Source organism: Falco biarmicus, chromosome 14, assembly GCF_023638135.1.
Source record: "Falco biarmicus isolate bFalBia1 chromosome 14, bFalBia1.pri, whole genome shotgun sequence".
Lineage (NCBI taxonomy): Eukaryota > Metazoa > Chordata > Aves > Falconiformes > Falconidae > Falco > Falco biarmicus.
The window spans coordinates 23032653-23043379 of record NC_079301.1 but is presented as its reverse complement, the minus strand read 5'-3'; the positions used below and the strand labels follow the sequence as shown (position 1 = coordinate 23043379).

General features: G+C 60.9%; 1 protein-coding gene across 1 annotated transcript; it reads right to left on the bottom strand.

Moving 5' to 3' along the window:
- Nucleotides 1-1066: 1066 nt before the first annotated feature.
- Nucleotides 1067-5308, bottom strand: LOC130158913 (tumor necrosis factor ligand superfamily member 10-like). Its single transcript, XM_056360022.1, has 5 exons — nt 4982-5308; nt 2853-2999; nt 2504-2540; nt 1882-1989; nt 1067-1616 (listed from the first exon to the last, which is right to left on the bottom strand). The coding sequence occupies exons 1-5, from the start codon at nt 5195-5197 to the stop codon at nt 1174-1176; spliced, it is 951 nt and encodes a 316-aa protein (XP_056215997.1). The 5' UTR covers nt 5198-5308; the 3' UTR covers nt 1067-1173.
- Nucleotides 5309-10727: the final 5419 nt, after the last annotated feature.

Here is a 10727-nt window from a genome sequence, read left to right as displayed (position 1 = left end):
CTTGAGCCTCTTTGTGGGAGGCATGGGAGACGTGCTGTCCTCTCCATGCACACCGAGTCTTATTGATACAGAGAGTATACGGGTAATTACAAAGGGTGCTGCACCCACCCCAGAGTCTGTGGGCCCAGCCAGCTCGACCACACTTTGCCCTGCTTGAACCCACCTTTTGCATCTGACACAGCCCTTAACACCAAGGGGCTGGTCTTGTTCCTTCTGGGTCCAGCGCTCACCCATGAGTTGAAATCCTGCAGGTTAACGACTGCCGGGGCTAAAGAAGTGAGCAAGCAGGTGGCTGCGCTGGCCTAGCAGCGCTGGGAGGACCGAAGACCCCAAGAGATGCTTGGTCAGAACCAAAGGGGGAGGTGTGATGGCCAGCTCCTGGGCTGGATGGTGCTGTGCAGCTTGGCTCGGGCAAAACGTGTCTCTCTGCCATGTGCCTGGGTGCGGTTGCTTGGGCTGGTGACTACTCCAGCTTCGTGGTCCTGCTCTTTGACCTCCCCTGAAACGTATAGCTGGCATCGCTCCAGGTTTCTAGTTAGCCCAAACCAAAACTCCTTCATTCCTTCCCAGAAGCTGACGCTGGCCCCGCCTCGTACCTGCCAGGCTTTGCCGTGCGGACACTCACCGCTAACCCTGGCTTCTGTCCCAGCGCCTCCAGCTCAGGGTCCCCCAGCACCCGCAGCCTGGCTGGCTGGGTCTGCCCCTGCCAGATGTGGGGTCAGACAGGCAGAGGGTCACCCTGCCACGGTGACATGGTTGCAGATGTGACCCAGTGCCTCTCCTGCAGCAGGGAGCCCTTCAGTGCTCCCTGCTCCATTTGCTCAGATGGGAGCCAGGGAGGTGATGTGCCACCAGGACTGGGATGTCCCTACACTGTGCATGTTTCCCATGCGCCCTCGGAGACCTTTTGTGGCTCATGGGCTTCCTCCCAGCTGGACAGTGTGGCCCCAGGTGGCACCGAGCACAGTGGGTCCCTGCGGGCAGCCACCTCCCGTGCCCTCCTCTGGCCCATCCCTCACTGCTGGGGACAACACACGCAGGGAAGCCCCCCCCCCCCCCCCCCCCCCCCGGCCCCGCCGTTCAGCTGTTGTCCTGTTGGAATAGCTGTGCCCCTGGACCACCCGGCAGAGTTGATGGGCAGGAGCAGCAGGAAGGTGGGAGGCAAGGCAGCTGTCACAGGTCGAGCCGGAAGGCCCCAAAGTAGCTGGCTGCTGCATCGTTGTAGTTGATGGCCAAGGAGGAGACGGAAACAAAGAGCTCGTCACCAACCTTCAGCTCAAACAGTCCCCCCTGGTAGAGAGCGTGGAGCCCGTAATCTGCCTCGGGTGCCCAGCACTTGGTGCCAACCCCTTTGAGCAGAAGGATGGGCTGGCTGTAGGAGGTTTTCCAGTTGATGCACTGCACAAGCTGGGAGCCGGAGAGTCGGGCATTGGCCCCATCATTGGGGTAGCGAAAGTAGATCTGGGAGTAGATGTAGTACTTGCCCGCCTGGTTGACCCGCAGCCGGCCGTCCCGGTAGGTGATGTTCTGCAGGTGTGAGTGGATGGTGTTGTCTTCCCAGTGGGTGATGGCGTTGCGGCAGGACTGGGAGAGGTTCCCAAAGTCCTTGGAGTTTCCTGGGGAGAAGGAAGCATTGCCAATGGGAGCAAGATGTTCTGGGGAGCACCCGTCAGGGTCAGGAGAAAGGAAGGGGGTGGCTCAACTCGCTCCCACAGTCAACCAGCTTGGAGGGGCAGAGAAAGTAGTCTCGGACTGGGCAAGAGAAACATCTCCCTCTATTCCACCAAACACATCCTCCCACCCCAGACCCCTTTGGGTGAGATCTTTGCCCTGTTTCCATCTCAGAAACCCACCAGTGCCCAGTGGGGCTCCCCGACTCACCGTCCTGGGCCAGGCTCTGTGGGCGGAGGGTAAGATGCGCCGAGGGCTTGCCGGCTGTTCTGGGGGGAACCTGCCCCTCCGAGGTGTTGAAGTATCTCTGCCGTGTCTCTGCGAGGAAAGGGACACACGGCTGTAGAGGCCAGAGAGCATGGGGATGCCCAGCCATGTGCTGGCTGAGCGGGTCCTTACTGTGCAAGCAGAGTGAGCTGGGCAGGGAAACACCCCACTGACCCGTTGAAGAGCAACATTAATTGGGATGGAAATGCCTGGTCAATCATTAGCTAACCTTTCTGTGCCCGGACTCCCAAGCACACACATGTGGCTGTCCCTCCAACCCATTCCCTGGGGACATATGCCCTTCATCCGCCCAGCGGGACAGTCCTTGCTCTCCCCCTCCCACCCCAGCTCGCAGCGCCGTGCCCAGTGGAGTTTGCCCTGGGAGTGCCCAAGCCCCCAGTACCCGCTGGCACCCCTGGCCGTGTGCCGAGCCGCGGGCACGTGGGCTGCGGCTCCCTGGGTCTGGCTGCAACCCAGCCCCAGCAAAGAGGTCATCGGTGCTTTGCAGCGCCGGCAAGTGGCACCACAGCTGCTACCCCCCAGTGCCGGGCCAGGAGAGACTCACCCTTCACCGCGCTCCTGCGGATAATGTTCTCCGTCACCTGGACCACCAGAGAAGAGAAACAGTCCCACAGTCAAAGGTGAAACGGGCATTCCCTGTACCCAGCTCCTCCTCAAAGCCTTCATGACTTTGTCTTTCATGCTATGCCTCTGAGCTACACCAGCTCCTCGCCACAGAGGGGCTGGCATCCAGCCCTGCTCCTCCCCCCAGCTCTTAAACTATCCTTGCAATTGCCGTCTGCCACCATTCCAGTGAGGCTGATGGGGAAACTGAGGCAGATAGGCAGACAGGAGCTCTCCCATCAGCTGTCCCATCCTCCCCTGGTCACCAAAGCTGGTGGGACCATGCTCACCGTGGCCACATAGGCTTTGATGGTGTTGGCCAGCTTGAGGCAGGACTGGTTGCTGATCAGCTCCTCCAGGCTGGAGCCCTCCTGCTGCTGGTTGATGGCCTGCAGACAGCGCAGCTCCTCCGCGCTTCCCGGCGCCTGGGCTTTGAGCTGGAACAGGAACAGCCGGACACCCCCGCTGACACCGGGCAGGCAGGGGCAGCATGCGTGGCTTGGCTGGGGTGCACAGCAGGGGTGCCTGGCGGGTGGGGGGTGGGCAGCTGCCTTCACCCTGGCTCCTCCAGCATCAGGGCTCTCACAGCCACACCATGGGGTTGACAATAACCCTGAGCTGCCCTGATCCCAGAGCCGGTGGTGGGACAGGATGGTACCTCCAGGACGCAGACACTGACTGTGTCTTCTGTGCTGGGATGGAGTTAGGTGGCAGGGTGTTGGGTAGATCCCAAGTTCTCTCAAAAATCTCTTTTTGTGAATTGGACAGGTTAAATCTCATCTTGTCCTCCTATGACCCCTGGCAGAAACGAATCTTGCTCACCCCAGCTCTTTGGGAAATGTGACAGCCCCTTTCATTGAGTTCCAGCGCTGAGCATGAGGAGGAGGTGAGACTCGAGGAGTCTCACAAGCTGCAGAGCACCAAGTAAAGAAAAGAAACCCAGATCTCCTGTTCTCCTTCACCTCTTCTCCTCCTGCCCTGGAAGAATGGGCTTGTCAAGCAGTAAAACCCAGCCTCAGCTCTGAACAAGCTTTCTCAGCTCCTGGGGAAGCGGTTGCCCTGCAAGGTTTGGCTCCGTGCAGCGCACAGAGGTACAAGCTGCAGCCGCAGGCTGACGTGCCCAGGCAGCCTGGGCCACGCTCCTCGCGCTTTCCCACTGCTGAGCGCAACAGGGGCTGCAAAACCAGCTCTCACGCAGCTCTGCCCTTCTAGCTGCTGAGCCGAGCAGGCGGGGGACGGGACCCCAGGCCCTTGCAGTGCTGCGTCAGCCCAGGCCCATCTCAGGCACCTCCTAGCCTGTGCTGGCCTACAGTCTGGGCTGGGAAGCCCCCCCCACCTTTTGTGATGCGGGCTGCTGCACACAGGAGCTGCTGGTCCCAGGTGGGCCAGGGGTCTCACCACACCGTGCTGCTGTCTAGGGCGTGGGGAAACCAAGGCACAGGTGGGACAGGTGTCCTGAAATCAGTGTGCCAGGAGCTGGGAGTGAACGCCAGCACCTTGACCATCCTATCTTTATCAGCTGAGTCACTCCCAGATCCCAGGACAGATCCCAGGAATGCAGTGTCTATCCTCTGAGATCAGCCCAAGGAGCTCAATTTAAGTGGCTTTCTCCTCCCTTCAGTCCTTCCCTGCGGCTCTGTCTGCCAGCATTCCTCTCCTCCCTCCAATGCCTTTCGTCTAAATCCCTCATATGTGGCCATGGGGATACAGGGATGGAAACAAAGCCCAGAGAGAGGGCTGTGCTCCCAAAGGATGCTCCAGTGGGCACCAGACTCCTCCTGCATCCATGGGCAGGGCTCCAGCATCCCACAACCGGGGTGAAGCGGATTTGCTGTCCTGGAGCGTGGGTGGGAGGGGAATGGAGGCAGCGGTGAGGGGGGATGAAGTAGGAACTAGAGGCATATGGGGCCCGAAGCCGAGGGCAGCCCCCCACCCCCACCCCCATCCCATCGGGAGCTGCAGAGGCAGAGTCTGAAGGGGGCCCCAGGACAGGGCCCCCCCTCCCAGTATGGACCCTCAGCTCCCAGGACAAAGGCTCCTTTTCTCCACATCTGGATCTATGGCTCCATGGGGAGCTCAGGGCAGTGCCCCCCTCCCCCATCCCACATCTGGACCCATGGCTCCCAAGGGAGCTCGGGGCCGTGCCCCCCCCCCATCCCTTCCCATCCCACATCTGGTTCCACGGCTTCCAGGGGAGCTCGGGGCCGTGCCCCCCGCCCCCATTTGGATCCGCGGCGGGGCAGCGCCGGTGGCCGCCGTCCCGGGCGGTCGGAGCGGGGCGCGGGCAGAGCCCCCCCGCCCCAGCCGTCGGGTCTCGGGGTGGGGCAGCACCTCCGCCGGTCCCGGCGCCCCGCCCGCAGCGGAACAGCTCGGTGGGGGGGTGCGCAGGCCATAGTCCCCCCGCCCCCGGCGGGCTCACCTTGGAGATGGCCATGGTGAAGTAGACGAAGAGGCCGGTGGTGGAGGCGATCTGCAGGGCCAGGATGGCCATGACCGCCACGCTGCCCCACAGCGGCCCGCACCGCCGCCGCCGCCGCGCCCCCCCGGCCCCGGGGCCATCCGGCAGCATACGGACCTCGGAGCCGCCGCTGTCGGAGCGCAGGTACTGCCCGGCGCTGGGCTGGTGCGGGGCCATCGCCCGGCTCGGCACGGCTCGGCTCGGCTCGGCACGGCACGGCTCAGCCCGGCACGGCTCGGCACGGCACGGCCCGACAGGGCACGGCTCGGCACGGCGACGCTGCGCTGCCCCGCGCCCGCCGCGCTCCGAGGGGCGGGGCCCCCCCAGCCCCCTCCCACCGCGGGGCCGGGCCGCGGGGACCGTCGCGGGGGGACACGGGCACCGACGGTGGCCTCGGGGACGGGGTGTCCCGTCGGCAGCGGGAGCCGGGCGGTGGGACCGCGGGACAGGGCGGCGGCAGTGCCGGGGGGTGGCCCCCCGGGGGTGGGGGCCGGCAGCGAGACCCCCCCGGCTGGCTGGGCTGGGAGCAGGAGGGCGCAGGGCTGGGGGCTCCCGGGGGCCCGGCCCCGCCGCTCTGGCCGCCCCGAGGCGCTCGGGCAGGTAAGGGTTTGCCGAAACGGGGGTCACTGCTGCTGAGCACCCCCCGGAGGCCCTGCCCGGGGGGGCCGTGCCCACCGGTGGGGGCCACCCTGGGCTGGGGGCAGGGCAGGCTGGAGCGGGGACCCGTGTGGCCCGGCCAGCGAGCAGGAGCGCTGGGGACGTGGCTGTTGCGTGGCCACTGCACTGGGCGCTCGGTGGCCACGAGAAAACACAGAAGCGCCTCTGTCCTCCCAAGGATGGGGTGTGGGAAGCAGGGCTGGCCCCAGCCCAGAGCCCGGCGCCGGGGGGCAACTTAGGATGGATGGCGAAATAGGGATGTGACCGTGACCGTGACTGTGACCGTGACCGTGAGAGGTTGGGCCCAGGTGAGACCCACGGTGGAGGCAGCTGCCCTGTGGCCCACCCCGTTCCCAGGGCTTCAGGCCCTGCAGCCACCCTGGGCTGGGACGCCGGCCAGTGCCGCAGCCGCCGTTACTCACAGGGACATGCCACAGAGATGTGGCCACGAAGCCAGAGCTGCTCTGAGTCCAGGGTTTACCTCCCTGAGCGTCACGGGGGTCCCATCCAGGGCTGCTCTCCCTCGGTGAGAGCTGTGACCCAAAGCCCTGCCAGGCTGAGCTTTGATCCTCAATGGGCTTAGAACAGTGATACTTCAGTAATAACGTCAGTTCAGGATTTGTCCCTTAAGCCTCGACTTGCTGGGCTGGGTCTTGGCAGAGTGTGTGTCACCTTAGGACCCCCCACCTGGGCAGCAGGGAGAGCTGATAAGAGGCAGCTCACCAGCCGCTCGCTTCTCCAGTGCTTTCACACAATGAAGGGCATTTTTTTTCCGCTCTTTAAAGAAGTAACTTGTCCCTGTTCTCATCCTGCCTGCCGGGAGTGGTACTGTCTCTTCCACCAAATCCTCTTGTCTCTCCCTGGTTCCGTGCAGACCAGTTTCCTGCAGGGAGCCCCAGCGGACACGGGATGCTGGGGAAGGCAGCAAGTCACAGGTACCACCTAATTAAAAGGGATAGAGCAATTCCAGTTTCTCTTTTTGCTGATTTCTTTGTGGGGCTGGGGGGAAGCAGCAACTCCCTCTCAGCTCCCTAATTGCTTTGGGCTCAGGTCAGGGGACAGGAATGTCCTTTCCTTCAGCTGCCAGGGCAGGAGCTTGAAGAAAAACCTCTCAAGCATCTTTCCATCTTTCCTGCTTACGCATTCCTGGGTCCTGGACAGACGGTGCCGTTGTCCACGCAGCGCTGCCAGGCTCTTTGCCCCCTTCGGAGAGCGAGGTGGGCGGGTGGCCCTGTCTGAGCAGGTCGTGCATGGGGCAGAGCACGGCAAAGGCTCAGGCAGGTCCTGCCTTTTCTTCAGGATTTGGAGCAATCCTGCCTGCAAAGAGGGGGGTCCCCATGTGCTGGTAGTGACTCCTGGTCCCCCTTCCTTCTCCTTTCCTGCTCAGCCCAGGCTCTATGTGGCTGTGGCAGCAGCCACTCTTGGTGGCCCGTGGGGGCCCTGGCCTGTGCTGGTGGCCGTTCCCAGCAGTGGATGTTGTCTCACACCCACAGTGTGGGTCCTGCACCCTGGCACGGGGCCGCTGACCACCCAGACAGGGGAGCTGGAGGTTGAAAATGGCTTTTGCATAGGAAAAGTTGCCCAGGAAGGGCTGGCAGTGCTGCAGCAGTGATGGGGAGCCCACAGCCCAGCCACTCGCCCTGCCCTCCCTGCCCTGTGTCTCTCCTGCAGGGCTCCCTGCAGGGTCAGTATTGGCTCCCTCCTTGCTCTGCAGGCTGACATCTGTGCATCTGTCCTTCCTCCCGACCCTTGCTCTCTGGACCCATCACTGCAGCCTGGCTGGGCTGGCATCGCACGCACCCCAGGAGCAGTTCTGAGTGGGTCCCCGCCATAAGGCTCCCTCCACCCATGCTTTCTTTGCCATGAGTTGAGCATGGGGACACTTAATCTCAGCACTTTCATATCCCCAAGCCCAATTTTATCCTTAGGCATACACAAATATGCAGTAGTCCCTGCAGCACTGGCCAGGTGTGTCAGGCTTCTACAAGCTGCTGCTGTGCCCAGCCGGCAGAGGAGCTGTGTGAGCAGCTACCGTGACCTCCCAAACATGGTGAAGTGGGTGACTAGTCGCCTTATCTGCCTGCCTTGAATAAGGCAGGCTCCATACAAATGTCTTTGGCTCACTGATCTAATCACTCATTTGCTGTGCAAGTGTCTCCAGTGGACTGTAATGGGCAAGGGGAGAGGATGGAGGGGGGAAGGGTGTGTGGAGGTTTTCTTGGTATCTTCTCAGTATCAAAAAAAAGTTTTTGCTGTTACTCTTTTAGCAGAAAAGCAGCACTAATGCTATTTGGGGGCTCCCCCTGTTCCCCATCTCCCATTGACATGCACTGAAGCCTGCTCAGAGCAAAGCTGCAGGAGCAGGGCAAAGGAGGTGGGATGTGATGTGGACAAGAGACGTGGAGGGGAACGCTGAAGGGCTGAGGACTGATTTATTACCAGCAGTACCAGCCAAAGCCTTTCAGCTTGGACTGCTTGTCGACTTCAGTGCCTGCTCTCAACTCTACCACCCTTTGCCATCCTCCGCTTCTTCTGCAGGAAGCGGCTGCTGAACTCCTGGTGACTTGTCTTGCAGGGACCTGGGTGGGGAAAAGGCTGCCCCTTCCCCCTCCGTGCTGTGTCAGTCAGGAAGTTCTTGAGACAAGGGGATCTTCCAGCCAAAAGCATCTGCCCAGTCCGTGAGTGGTTTTTCCCTGCTCTGCCAGATCAGTGCACGACCTGGTGCCCAGGGCCCGTGAGAGACAAGCGCTGCTCTGCTCGGCGCTGCAGCCAGCACCATCCCTGCCCTGGCAAGTAGCTCTTGCCCCAGGGGAGGTGCCTTTGCGGGAACTGGGGAAGAGCACTGAGCTCAGAGAGAGATGACTATTCATTTCAGAAAAAAAAACAATTAGAAATGAACCCTCCTGGTTGTTGTTCTTATTAAAAAGGCTCAGGACCTTCAGAGCCAGGTGGAGGGGGAAGAGCTAGAAAAGGTGCATCTGTTGCAAAACCGTGATCTGCTCTCTGGCAGCAATGCTGCCTGCACCTGGGGTTGGAGGGCTGCATGCACTGGGGGCTCACAGGGACCCCTGTGCAAGGGGCAGGGTTTGCCTGTCCGAGCAGCCAGCCAGGCAGGGTGGGGAGGGGGCAGAGGTAGCCGAGCTCCTGCTTTTGGTGGAGGTGAGCTTGAAGAGCCACATTTGCAATTTGGGGCATGAATGTGGTCCTGGGCCATGCGCTGCTCCGTCGGATGGGGCAAGGGCACACATGGGCTCTGCTGATGAGCAGAGGGAAGCCTGGAGCTCCAAGAACCTGGTAGCTTGGGGCTGCTCGCCGTGCCTTGGAGCCAGGAGGGTTGCAGAGCCAAGCCTGTGAGTGAAGGCAGGACCAGAACTGGAACTGTGCAGAGAAAATTGAGTGGGAGCCAGATTAAAAAAAAAAAAAAGCCTCTTGATACTGGCTGAGGAGTTGTTTTTCACTTTTAATGTTTCCTGGCCTGTGCACAAGGAGAGCAGGGTCAGCTGAGCCTGGAAGTTTGTTTCCTCAGCACTCAGTGGTGCCGAGCAAGTGCAGGAGAGCAGGAGGTGGTGTTTTGCTGGGGCCTTGCCAGTGCTGTCAGCAAGGCCCTGGGGTGGGGGACAGCAGGCATAGTACCTGCATGGAGAGGCGAGTTGTGTGGGATTTTCCCACAACTTCATGGGAAAACACATAAAAAAGTGTGTGTCTGGGATTTTCCAGCCTGTCCCTTGGATTTGCTTCAGCTTTGCTTCAGGCAGGATGGTTGAATGTGTGATTTAGTCATGTTGTTTTCCAGTGTTTTGCAGGAGCGATAGCACGTGCAGGACCAGGCTGGACCCCTCTCGAGCGGGGTTCGTGACAGGGCATCCCCCCAGTTTGCATCTCCTGGCGCGGAGCCGCAATGCTGGCTCTGCGCTCCCTGGGGCTGTTCCTTTAAGGCAAACCGCAGCCTGGCGTCATTCAATCGAGCAGCTGATGATTTCTAACATGTGTTGGCTACATGATCTTCAGTCGGGAAACAGCAGCCCCCCAGGATGTGAAATCACTGCGTGCAGCTCGGACAGGCCTTTGCTAACCTCCCTGGTATGCACTCTCAAAGATTCGTCTTGTGATTTGAAGTGATCAGTTCCTGTGCCGGGATTTTTTTTTGGGGGGGGGGGGGAATAAACCTCTTCCCCATCACACCATACTTCCAAGGCTCAATGGGCAGTTAGGGCTTCCAGCTGAGACACTGGATCAGCTCACCTTCCTGACTAGGTCTGCCCTGACCATGTGGAGAACCCACTAGGACCTCTGTGCTGGGCTCGGTTCTGCCCTTGTCACAGGGAGCACCCTCTCCTGGGGTGGCAGGGACCATCGCAGGTCCCTCGACTTGCCCTATGCCATGGCCTGGCGACGCCAGGGTGGTTCACCCCATGCGTGGAGCAGCACAACATTCACCTTGTAGCTGTTGCAAGATCCAGGGAAACAGAACAGGAGGCTGCTGGTGATGTGCCCTGGCCCCCTGCACCTCAGTGCCTCAGTTTTCCCCTGTCCAGCAAAGGCTCTCCGAGGGCTTTGCTTCCTGCATGGCTTCCCAAGTGCTTGAGAACACTGGCAGGAATATGTCCAGCCTGGACAATGCCCTGGTGTTTGTTCATCCCACAGAATGCTGCAAATGCTCTGCTGCAGCGAAGTCCCCCAGCAGAGTGTTTGGTCAGAGGGAGGAAAGTCTGGCTTGAAAGGAGATGAGAGATGCTATGTGAAGAGACTTAAATAGCGGGAGAGCTCCCGGAGCCCTTATTATGTAGAACGATGGGAGATGCGAGGGCCAGCTCAGCCCCTCTCAGGGTGATACCACATTCCCTGGGTGATGCTCTGACCTGTGGTGGAGCACGCTGTGGATGTGGCCACTGTCACAGGCCTGTGGGGTGCGTGGGGCTGTGGAGTGGGTCAAGCTTTAGAGTGTGTGTGTGTGCTGCTCTGGGGCTCTGGGCTGGACCAGGCTACCCCAAACCCCAAGCCTTTCTCTCAGAGGCTGGCTTGTTTTTAGCTTCCAAACTTCAAGACCTCC

Excerpts from the sequence above, each read along its gene's own strand:
- LOC130158913 (XM_056360022.1), bottom strand. The coding sequence starts at position 5,197 with ATGGCCCCGCACCAGCCCAGCGCCGGGCAGTACCTGCGCTCCGACAGC. Across the intron at positions 3,000-4,981 it reads TCACCATGGCCATCTCCAAG|CTCAAAGCCCAGGCGCCGGG; the intron begins GTGAGCCCGCCG and ends TTCCTGTTCCAG. Across the intron at positions 1,617-1,881 it reads ACAGAGCCTGGCCCAGGACG|GAAACTCCAAGGACTTTGGG; the intron begins GTGAGTCGGGGA and ends CCTTCTCCCCAG.